At 44.7% G+C, this 12369-nt stretch overlaps 1 protein-coding gene across 1 annotated transcript; it reads left to right on the top strand.

Moving 5' to 3' along the window:
* Positions 1 to 9282: 9282 nt before the first annotated feature.
* On the top strand, positions 9283 to 12052 carry LOC147884689 (FRIGIDA-like protein 4a). Its single transcript, XM_087397365.1, has 3 exons — positions 9283 to 10529; positions 10960 to 11123; positions 11218 to 12052. Exons 1-3 carry the CDS (start codon positions 9407 to 9409, stop codon positions 11797 to 11799), a joined length of 1869 nt encoding a protein of 622 aa, XP_087253491.1. The 5' UTR covers positions 9283 to 9406; the 3' UTR covers positions 11800 to 12052.
* The last annotated feature ends 317 nt before the right edge of the window (positions 12053 to 12369 follow it).

Raw genomic sequence — 12369 nt, 5'->3', positions numbered from 1 at the left:
GCCTCGAATGAGGACTTTAGTGGTATCTAGGTGCTTGCTCAATCTAACAATATTCTAGTGAGTCCTTCTCTCTAACAATCACTACTCTTCATGACTTGTGAACTCAACTCCAGTTCATATTGCTACAGCCTCTAAGAACAATGCCTTGCCTCATGACTACTACCCCCATCATTTTAGCCTTTGTCCATTTCCAAAGCTGGCTGTCACACAATTGGGAATACTTAGAAAGTGAATCTCCCCTCCTTCCATCCTAAGATTAGGTATTGGTTCTAGTCCATGACTGAATCCTAATATCCCTCTAGCAATCAAAGTGATTAGCATATTTCCCCACCAACTACAACACGATTGGGACTACTTACCAAGTGACTCCCTCCTCTATTATCTTGAGATTAGGTGGTGGTCCCAATCCATGACTGGAGCCTGATATTCCTCTAGTAGTTAGGGTGATAAGCCCTTAATTTATAACTTAGTAATCATCCTCCTAAAATAAAAGGATAATTCATTGCCATACTAAGTTTGGTATCCTTGTAGGATTACCTATCATATGGATCTAATCTAAGAACTCATGCCTTTTCGATGAAGTCCAAGTTTCTGATTTAGGTAATCTAGGTTATCATTTGGAATTTAGCTTCACTTAGATTTGGCCTGATCTATAACTCATGCCTTTTCGATAAAGTCCAAGTTTCTTATCTATGTAATCTAGGTTGTCATTTGGAATTTGGCTTCACTTAGATTTGGCCTCATCTATTGTCCTCCTCATATAGGGCTCACATGTGAGGAAATGATCTCTAACACACCCTCTCACCTACTTAATGTGTTCAAACACCTAAGCATTGACTGAGATACTCCGTTTAATCACAAGATAGAGACTTAATGAAAATGTTGATGACATTTTCTTGCATTCGGCAACTGATCTACTCTATCAATGTGTCCATGATAAAATCCTTGATGAAGTTGTAATGGGCCTTTGTATGTTTTGTCCTAGAGTGGAGCATGAGATTCTTCACAATCAAATGCAACTCTAATTGTTGTAATATATCTCCATTGATTCATCATCTTGGGAAGACCTTTGTGACTTCCAAAATCTAGCTAATCCAATGGCACTCACATGATGCCATACAAGCTACACAATATTCTTCTTCTATTGAGGATAGTGCAATAGTGGGCTATTTCATGTTGCACCATGAAATGGTCCCTACACCTAGTAAGAACAATATTCAAAAGTGGAGCATCGAGTGTCCAATCTAAATCACAACACAATATTTGATTATGATAGTTGATGTCATATCCAATAGAACCCTTCACACATTGAAGTACACAAAAGCATGCCTTTTATGTGTCTCTCTCTTGGTTATGAACCAAATTAACACAACAAGTAGACGGACAAGGCAATGTCATGCCATTATTGGGGTCAAGTAGAGTAAAGTTATAACTGCTTAGTGATATCAGGATGTATGATCCAACTAAGAACCTTTAGTTGAGAAACATTCTCGTTGCCTAGCTTGGATTTTATTTCCCTTGGATTGATTGTAGGACTACAATATTATGAACTACTTTAATATCTCTAGGCACTATCTCTCCTATGAGATGGATGCCTGCCTTTGCTCATGCCATATCTTGATCCTAATAAATTAATGGAAAAGTTCAAAATCCCTCATATCAGATTTTGTCTTCAATAGAGTCTTCATGTCTTTAATCTTCTCTAGTGGTCCTTTGTTATTATCATATGGAATCATGATCAATATTATGTCCCTTTTTTGAATTATAGGTTGGAATCTGATAGACTCCAAGTTAGAACAATTTTGACAAATTAAATTTTGATTCTTTTGGTACCATGTTCATGGGACTTGTTTTAGACCATATAAGACGTTCCTTGGTTTGCATACATTATCCTCCTAGATTTAGATATAGGGTGATGACTCCATGTAGGCCTCCCCTTTGAGATATCCATCTAAAAATGGAGAATTTACATCCATTTTATAGATGGAATGTTGTGAATGTGTAGCCAGAGTGACCCCCATTCGAATCATCTCCATTTAGGGAAAGCGTATCTTTGTAATTGAGTATGCATACACTTTGGCCACCAACCTAGCCTTGTACTTGTCAAGATTCCTATTAGACATGCATTTGATTTTGTGTATCCATGAGATATCATTTGGTATCTATGTCTTCTCACTTGGTTGGTCTACAAACCAGATCCCCTTAGATTGCATGTCCAATAATTCTCAGTGGATTCTATTTCCATTTCCACTGTATGTTGCCAATCCATATTATTTTTTACCTCTTCAAAGGATCCTTGATCCGCGTGATTTAATCCATGAGATAGTTCATTATGGTATGTGTCAAAGTTTACTCAACCTTCTCACCCCTCAACACTAGTTTCTAGGATGTCAACATTTTGAAGTCCACGAGTTTCTTCACGCACCACATTATCTTCTCTTCTCTTTTGCTAGATTTTCTTTATTTCCTAGATATTTTCCATTTCTAGCTCTATGTCTATCTTGATTCATATCGATCTTGAGTTCAAGGCCTCTACAAGATTACTTGTGAACCAAAACCAATCCAAAACTATGGCCTTTTGGATCAAGTCTTGATTTCCTCTTCAATAAAGTTTGGGATACCATCTAGAATTTGGCTTCAATAAAAAGTCTCTCTTTCTCTCTCTCTCTCTCTCTCTCTCTCTCTCTCTCTCTCCCTCTCTATTTTGCTATATGTCCACCACCCTCATGGAGGGATTCCTCAATAGAATGAAAAGTTGTGAAGCTTGTACACCGTGAGATTTGAGCATAATAGACTTACAAACACTCTTCTAGTGTCCTGGCTAAATTGCATAGCTCTTGAAATTCTTTAGTATTCTGATAATAGCAAACCAAATCCCCAAATTTGTGTCTAGGAAAACTCCTTCAAGATTTCACACATCTATAAATATTGCACTAGGTTGGTGCTTATCAAAAAGCTCTTTGCCAAGTGGTTTGGTAAAGATGTCTGCAACACCTTTGATGAAGTGCTCTCTAACATATCTCTCTCATATGCATGCATTGGCCCAAGTTCCAAGTGACCAGCTTGGAACCATTAGTTTTAGGTTGATCAGACCCAAAACTTATAAGATATGCCTAAACTTACTAAATCAAGATCACCAAATCTTGCTTGAGTACTCATTCTAGACCACTAGGTCTAATTGTGGATCCACCCATAATCATATGTCCATGACTTACCAATTACTTGAGATCCCTCTAAGGTCACCAGAACTAAGGTCACTAGACCTTACTAAGCGCTTACATATCCACCACCTAGTCCAACACCTAGGTAGGACTATGGACCCTTTGAGTGATGATTTCAAATGAATCACTCTTTTAAATGTCCTAACTTCTTAAGATTTCAACTCAACTAATCTATTCTAATTTAAGGTTATGAAACCTATGGCCATGTATAGCACCCTCTTGCTTGAGAAGAGCCCAAGTACTACCTTGGCTCATCAACCCAACCTAAGAGAATGACTTAACCATCTCTAGTACTCCAACTCTTGGCACCATGGAAGCCTTCCAAAGCCCAGCTTGCCCAACATCTATGTACGATACCATTGTGTACATTTCCAAGGTAATAATTGTGCACGTGCTCAATTCTTGAGTTTTTCCTATTTTTACATATGATCCTACATGCAAATGCATCTACTACCTCATTATCCTACATGCAAATGCATTATTAATTCATTCTTTGTCGTAAATGCCCATCTTGAGTTTAAGTAGGTCAATCATTTGACCCTTGTCACCATGCAATTGTGTATTATATAGTAGTATTATATTGCATTTTCTCTCCCTTTTCTTTTGCAAAGCAACCACGCTTCGTCAATCTACTTCAAATATGTCTAACTCTTTCTTTTTCATCAATCTTTTGCTTTTTTATTTTTCTTTTCTTACCCTTTAAATATTATCTAATCTCTATTCTTTTATATTCTTTTAATCCTCAATTTTCCTTTAAGCTCTTTGTTTTAACTCCTTTTTATTCTATCTTTTCCTCTTATTTTTAAATAACATTTTTATCTTTTATCTCTTTTCTTTTTTTTCTTTTAAATTTTTTTTTTCTTTTCCCTTTTTTTTCGAACTCCAAGGGAATTAAAGGAGGGGGAAAAGGAGTGTGTGGTGTGTGTGTGTATATTTATTTATTTATTTATTTTCAGAAAAGAAGGGGGGGAAAGTGACAAAGGAGAATTAGAGGGAAATAAGGGAAGGGGGGGTTAAATTTGAATGGCAATTAAAAGGGAAGGGGGGTTTTAATGCTGACGACGGTCGTGCAAGGGCGGCAGTGGCCAAGGCAGCTGGCGGCTGTACTAGAGGCTGCATGTGGTGACAGAGAGGCAGAGGTGGCTACTGCAGGGTTGGCGGGGTCCACACGTGGCAGAGGCACCCATGGAACTACAGGTAGAGGCGGTGCCTTCACAATGGTGGCGCAAATCACGACGTGCAATGCGGTATGAATCACGACACCACGTGACAGAGCCGGCAGTGGGACTGTGCGACTGGGAAGGGGAGGGCATACTTTTTAGAAACCTCCCCTAATTTAAGAGGGGAGGGCAGACTGACTGGTCGCCCGCATGTGTTGGGTGGCGCCCTCCCTCCTTTAGTCCTTTACCCCCGGTCCCCCAATCAATAAAGATCAAAGTCTGGTCTCCCCCTATTAACAAAAGATAGAGTTTTTTTGGGTAAAAATTCAACTTTTAGAGAGGGAAAAAGGAAAGCCCCCTGGTGAATTCTTTGTGCATCGACGTCATGCTGATGTCGATGACTGTTGCAACTTCCACATGGTAAGCTCTCACAGTCAAAGGATCTTGGCTCTAATACCTCTTGTCACGTACCTATTGGAGGATGCACATCTGTGAAGAAATGATGCATAAATTGAGAAGCAAAGGCCCTCCAAATGGGGTGGAAGGAGTGCCCACGTGAGTGTACTTTTGCTATTGACAACCACTAGAATGCTCCTGCAATCCACATACCACATATGAATGCATAATGCCTCATACACACACTCCATGCATACGAGAGGTCACAACCTCTCATGCGTCTTGGGATCCATCCCTTGGGCATACCCCATTATTCTACCCTTAGCCTATGACACTTTATGCCTACCATTTATTAATGCATGCCCATGCATTCCTACCCATTCCTATCCTAGGACCTACATGTGTGAGTGCACCATTTATTCCATATCAATTATTATATCCAATACATTATCCATATGGCATTTAGCCATTTAAACCTACCTAGCCTACCTTCTAATTATTACATTTGATCATGCTAGCCTAATACATTCTAGGCTACAAAATCAAGTTGTGACAACGCCCTTTCTGGGGGTTTTTCTTCGCGATGTATGGAGAGGAGTAGTGGACTCTGACATTGTTCGACCTTATGATGCAGCACCAGATGTTTGACATGATGGAGGAGTGGCTTGGCCCCAAGGGGAGGGAGATGTGGGTCACCCATGGTCACACCGCCACTTTTCAGCTTGGCTTCTTAGCTGACCTTCGAGAGCTGGTGTTGCAGTCTGTGTGCTTCGCCTAGGACTCGAGGTTCAGTTGAAGCAAGCCACGTACTAGACTCTACAGCTTTGTGCAAATAGATTAGGGGTTGATTCCACATTTCTGAGGTGGTGGGCCATCAAGGTAGGTATCGAGCCAATTATGCACTTGGTGCGACACCGTACTGACACAGATTACTCCCCATCTAAACCTGCAGCGAAGTCCCAGAGGTCTCAGGTTTCAATACAGGCTCCCACTCATAGGCGAGCTTTGTTCTCCACTCCCCTTACCTCACCATGAGTTGGACCATGGTGATTTGGAATGTGCATGGGCTCCACGATCACACACGTCAGCAGTCACATTATTTGTTACTTCGACAAGAGTTGTAGAGGGCAGTGGTTGGGTGGACTTCCTCTTGATCTAGGAGCATATGTTTTTAGGGGGGGTCTGCATTTCAGTGTCCCTATCTGTTGGAGTAGATGTGTATGATCGGGGCGAGCTCTCATCCCAGGCAGAGTAGTATGGATAGGTTTGAGGGTTGGGGACTCTAGGATTGGGGCTGTCAGTGTGTATGCCCTAGTTGTAGACAGCAATGACCCACCTTCTAGAGGCGGTTGATGGAGTCCCTCCCAGATGTGGACTCGTGGATTGTTGGAGGTGACTTCAACAATCTCGAGTTTGAGGAGAACAGGCGTGGGGGTGCTTCTTATTCCAGGATGCCGGCTTTGGAAAGAAGCACTTGGGAGCAGTTCATTTTCTCAATCTACGATCGGGACCCCTGGAGGGAATTGAAGCTCTCTAGGTCTCCTAGCACTCTCAGTTTCTCCTTTGGGCAGCGGCGGTAGGATGGTCTACTTGAGAGACTAGACAGATTCTATGTGGGAGATTGGGCCATGCATAGGGGTAGAGCCACCGGTATTCTAGCAGGGACTACCCTCTCAGACCACCACTCCCCTATCATTCTTCACCTAGAACAGCCCCGTCATGGCCTACCACAGAGAGGGGTCCACATTCCAGATGCTTTGTTCCTGGAGGAGGAGGTTCAATAGAGTATTATAGCTATTTGGCAGCAGCCTTAGTCTCCCCCACAAGGAGGGTGGGCCATGTGGGCAGCTAAAGCGATTCAATGGAGCAGTGAGGAGCTTTGCACCCATGCTATGCACTACCGTCATATTCTTTAGGAGAGAGAGAGGGCTTTGCGGTGGGACTTGGCCTCCATTGAACGTCTTCTGGAGTAGGATTTAGAGTTGCAGTGGTTAGTAGACCGGTGTGAGTGCGTCCAGCTTGGAGCTTCAGGATACTGAGGTGAGACGGGCTGAGTACTCCTACCACTCCTCTAGATCTCGGTGGGTACAGTAGGGATTGTTCTCCTCAAACACGAGTTTGTTGAAGTCACCTCCAACAATCCACGAGTCCACATCCGGGAGGGACTCCATCAATCGCCTCCAAAAGGCGGGTCACTGCTATTGTCTACAACCAGGGGCATACACATTGAGAACCCCAATTCTGGAGTCCCCAACCCTCAAACCCATGCATAATGCTCTGCCTGGGATGAGCTCACCCTAATCGTACACATCCGCTCCAACGGACTGGGACACCGAAATGCAGACCCCCCACTCCTACCAACCACAGGGGACCATGCCTTAGGGCTCTCCTTGGAAGGAGGTGCCATCTATGTCGAACATCTGTTCTCCTCCAACTCGAGATTATTGAAGTCACCTCCAACAATCCACAAGTCCACATCCGGGAGGGACCCCGTCAACCGCCTCCAGAAGGCGGGTTGTTGCTATCTACCTACAAGCTGGGGCATACACATTGAGAACCCCAATCCTAGAGTCCCCAATCCTCAAACTCGAGATAGTTGAAGTCACCTCCAACAATCCATGAGTTTGATGACCAGGTAGTTCTTTCAGGCCACTGGCCCTAGATCAGCATGGCGCACAATTGCAGAGATTGAGAGACTCTAGTAGGTAGATGCACTCGGATCTGCAGGAGATCTTGGAGCTGACCTCGGATTTCTATTGGCATTTGTTCCAGGCTGAGGAGGGCTCCCTGTAGGTTTTGGCAGCCCGAGATTCAGTTTGGGCTCATGTTCTAGAGGTGGTCTCCCGGAGTGTGAGCAACCAGTTAGATGCATCTTTTTTGGATGCGGAGCTTTGGGAGGCCCTTCGGGCTCTTCCATCCCAAAAGTCCCCGGGGGAGGATGAGTTGTCCCCGGTTTTCTTTAGGTGCTTCTGGGAGTGCATTCATACCCCCCTCCGCTTGGCTTTTTAGGAGATCTTCGACTCAGGTTCTCTCCCTTCGACCCTAAGTCGTGGCTGGATATGCCAGATCCCGAAAGAGGGGGATTGAGGTAGTGGAGACCGATCACTCTCCTTGACACTTCGTACAAGATCTTGGCCAAGGTCTTGAGCTTGCGGCTTTGCCCTCATAGGCTTTCTCAATGAACTCTTTAGACAGTTGCTCATTCATTTGTATTAGTTTTGCCTCTCCTTCCCAACCTACATGGAGTTCTTTGATGGCTTGCCCCTTAGTGACTTGCCAATTTCAACTAATTTTGTTAATGCGATGGGCGGGCTCCTCTTGAAATTTCCTCCGACCTCCATCTTCATTATATCCTTTGGTAACCAATTTGGCTCCTCTTATGTTGCTACTGTCATGGTATCAATCATACCTATTGGTTTGAGTATCTTGTCTTTATCCATGTCATATGCTTCCCCCACTTCTAAGCCTCTTCTAAGCATTCTGGCTTGCACTCCTTTGTGAGCCTAATATTTTCCATTGCTATTTGCACCTCCCCTAGATGCATTACGTGAGCTTCCATAGGGCACCTCTTATAGGTGGTGGCACATGGCGTGGCCAACTCAATTACCGATTGGAGACATGAGGGCTTTACACACGAAACCTCGGCTTGCCAAAGCCACAAGTTCCCCTTTTGGTGGGTAGGGAACTTTACACACCAAAAGTAGCAAAGCTTCTACCTACATGTCATGAGGAGCGGGGCTTAAGCCTCACCAACTGCATTTAGATACCGAAATTTTGCTTAAAAAGGTGCATGTCCATGCGCTTGGGCAAGGGGTCTTGGCTGCCCATGTTTGTCTAGGCTACGTGAATGGTGGATTGAATAATGTTTTTACATGTCGTAAGCCACCCTTGTAGAAGAGCTTGGTGGGCAGGGAAACCCGGTCTATAATTAAAGGCATTGAGGTTGGGTTCTTGGCACACTTAATGAGAATGATGCCTGTAGCTTATGTTGCTCATACAACTTGGTGGCTAGGTTATATGGCATATCTTTGATCAAGAATGTGATGGCCCATGGGCCAAAATTGTTGGCAGAGTTTCAGCTAAACTGTAAAGTTTTTCTCTGTGATTGGTTCGCCCAGACCGCTATATGAGGTCCAAGAGGGATTCACCCCACCTCGCTCACGTTGTTACACATGCAAGCCGCTACCACCACCCTTGCAAGATGCATGCGATTGGCTCTCAATCCTTGGAACATGGCAAGGGAGCTCGTGTGCCGACCCGAGTTGAGGAAACATGCAATGCTGCCCGTGAAATGGAACTTGTCTTGCGGGTAAGCACACGCTGCGTGCCAAGGTTGATAATCTTCTCTGATTGGTCGGTTCGGGGAGATGTTGCTTGGTGTGGAAGGGTAACCAGTCTACTAACTGACGTCTCTACACTTGGGAGGGGTAAGGAAATATCAAGATAGTGTGCTAAGCATGAAAAATTAGGGTTTTGAACAAACAACGGTTTCTTTCTTATTCTTTCTTTCCTCTACTTTTCTTTTCTTCTTCTTCTTCAGGGTTTTTTTGCACAGACGCTCCTGCATCCCCATCTCCATCGGCATCGCCATAGCCATAGCCATAGCCACAAGCTTACCAATCACATTTCATGGCCTCCCCGGTCGACCTCGCCTCGGCCTTCGACTCCCTCCCCCAGCGCAAGGAGCGCCTCCAAAAAGCCCTCGCTGAGTTCGAGAGCAAAAAGGCTTCCTTCGGCAAAATCGTAGCTAACTGGAAAGATGTCGACGAGCACTTCAAGGAGGTTGAGAAGAACCTGCGCAAGACCCTCGAGGAGTACCAGGCCAAGGAGAAGGCCTTCGAGGCCAAGACGAAGGAGGTGCAGGCGGATCTCGAGAAGCGAGAAGCGGAGGTCTCCGCCAAGGAGCAGGCCTCGCTCGCTCGCGTGCAGGAGCGAAAGGACGCTGCCATAGCCGCGATTCTTGAGCAGAAGCGGAAGTTGGCAGAGGAGCGACCTCGAGTGGAAGCTGGAAGCGGTGTCTCCGAGGATGCCAAGAAAGGAAACGCTCCCAAGAAAGCAAATGGCTCTGTGACACAGAGCAAAGGCGCAGATATCAAGGGTGCCAGCGGCAATTCTGCGCTCGATTTTGCCCTCAGCGGGCTGCTCGCCAAGGACTTGAGTGAAAAAGACAAAGCCGTAGCTCCCAAACAGGAGGTTAAGCCTCGCCCTCAACTGAAATCTCTCTGCGAGAACATGAACGCTGAAGGACTGAGGAACCTCATCGCAAAACACAAAAAGGAATTGAAACAGCTGAGTGCCGAGCTCCCTGCAGCTCTTAAGTGTGCGAGTCGCCCGGCAGAACTAGTGCTGAAGGCCTTGGAAGGTTACTATCCTCCACAGCAAAAGCCCCAAGCCGCCAAAAAGGGGGAGAGTGTTCTTACGGCCAATAGACGCGCTTGTGTCATACTGCTGGAAGCCCTCTCTGAAGTGCTTGCGGATCCTATCCTTGGAGTTGAGCACCCTGTCGTCCCGTTTGATCTGAAGCAGTCTGCTAAAAAGCTTGCCGATTCCTGGAAATCTAAACTGAACCTTGAAGGCAACGTCGACTTCAATTTTGCACTCGAAGCTCAAAGTTTCCTGCAACTGATTGCTACCTTTGGGCTGGCGTCTGACTACGATCAGGATGAGCTTTGCAAGATGGTAATGAAAATTGCCCGACGCAAGCAGACACCAGCACTGTGTCGTACACTTGGATTAGCAGAAAAGGTGCCAGGTTCGTTTCTACTTTTAAATTTTCAGGATAGATGTCAACCAATGGCAGCTTATTGGTTTTGCATGGGAATGTCATTGGGTGTTTGCATGCATCTGTTCATCAGCTGGCTCGGGTATATGTCTCAAGGCACTTACTTACAGGCATAACGATATTGGTAGCTTTGTACTGCCTGAACATGGAAGCAATTGGCTCTCTCTCACACCCCCCCCCCGGTCCCCCCCCTAAAAACTCATCGCTCTCTCAGTTCCTCTGTGTGTGTGTTTTTTCTTAACTTTCTATTTCAGCTGTGCTTGTGAAATATCTCAATCGAATACATTTGTCTCATGAAGGTCTAAATTTTCTTGAGGCCTCCTTGCTTTTAAAAGAGTGTTGCTCTATAACCACCATAGGTAGAAGTATAACCACCCAAGAGTGTCTGAATGCTTGGCAGATTTGATCGAGAAATTAAGCAAGGATGGCAAACAGATTGATGCCCTCTCCTTTGCTAGTGCATTTGGGCTGTTGGAACGCTTTGAACCGGTGGCACTGCTCAAGTCACACTTACGAGAGGTCAGGAAGGCAGGCCAGGCCCGTAACAAGACTGTAGCGGAACAGGTATCAACTGGCAGCGTCAAGTCTCCAGGTATTGAAGCTTACTGTTAGTGATTGGAGTTTACAAAGTCTGAACTCCTGCTTCTCTTTTGTACAGAATGAGGCCAATCAGAGAGAACTGTCAGCCCTTAAAGCTGTTATGAATGCAATCAGTGAATATAAGCTAGAAGCGGATTATCCACCTGCTACACTTGAGAAACGAATTGCTCAGTTGGAAAAGGCTAAAACAGACAGAAAGAGGGCAGCTACTCCTGTACTGTCAGCAACTCCTATAAAGTCAGCAACTCCTGTAAAAACTCAGCCGCTTAAGAGGCCTCGCATTAACGACAACTTTCAGAGTGGAAGTGGTGCTCCAGGTGGATCATTAATGCCAGAGAAACCATTTATGCGCCAACATGATAGGGCTCCTTATGGTGTGGTTGGTTCATCTGCGTATGGATCATTGACCCAACCTGGTTTTGATAACCGGCCCTTGGGTGGTTATACTTCTGCCTATGGTGCTGGAAATAGAAGCCCTGTTGGCCTTCCAAGTTCTTATTTGTATCCTTCCGATAGTCTTGGTTCCCTTGGCTATGGATCATCTGGTCTCGGTAATTCCTCCAGTTCTTATGGTGGTGCCTATAACTATGTATCAGCCCTAGCTACAGCACCGTCCGCTTATGAGTCATATCTGCGCTAAGTGCAGTTTCTGGAGTCTGCCAACTTTTGAAACATACCAAAGTGAAAAGCAGGGCACTTGATTCTTGACATGATTTTGTTGGGACATTTTGGCTACCTCATGTCTTGGTGAAGAACAAGGGCAATGAACTATTGTTTCTGGAGCCATGGATTGTTCTGTTTGCTCCGTTCTTGTCCACTGGTGTTGGCTTTGCTTCTCTTCTTTGAGAGCTATGCATATTTTATATTTAAGAGATTAGCAGGGCTTGCTGTCTTATGACCTGGGCAGTGCTGTAGTTTGTTTTCTAAATATGAGTGTCTTTTTTAGTTGAGAACTTGCCAGGTGTTGGCTTATAAGTTGTAGTGTATTACATGATAGAGTTGTAAATGCCGAACTGTCTTCGGTGTCTGACATCTTATAGCTTTGTTCTGTTCATGATGAACTGCAACACCTTGAAGATGCTCATCATAGATTGTATCACATTGATTCAGCCAAAGATGGAATGGCTGCTTATTTGTTTCATCAGTACTTACGCCGTGCTTTTCCTCTCAATTAGTAGTCTGATTATTTTGGCTCGCATTGTCCTGTGTT

This window comes from Dipteris shenzhenensis, chromosome 26, assembly GCF_047967505.1.
Source record: "Dipteris shenzhenensis isolate YYH24624 ecotype China chromosome 26, Dip_SZ_1.0, whole genome shotgun sequence".
Lineage (NCBI taxonomy): Eukaryota > Viridiplantae > Streptophyta > Polypodiopsida > Gleicheniales > Dipteridaceae > Dipteris > Dipteris shenzhenensis.
Note: the sequence above shows the minus strand (reverse complement) of the source record. Positions and strands in the feature narration are given on the sequence as shown.

Bases quoted from the DNA above. Each gene is read 5' to 3' on its own strand.
- LOC147884689 (XM_087397365.1), top strand. From the start codon at position 9,407: ATGGCCTCCCCGGTCGACCTCGCCTCGGCCTTCGACTCCCTCCCCCAG. The intron at 10,530-10,959 runs GTTCGTTTCTAC...AATGCTTGGCAG, and splicing joins ATTAGCAGAAAAGGTGCCAG to ATTTGATCGAGAAATTAAGC. The intron at 11,124-11,217 runs GTATCAACTGGC...TCTTTTGTACAG, and splicing joins ACAAGACTGTAGCGGAACAG to AATGAGGCCAATCAGAGAGA.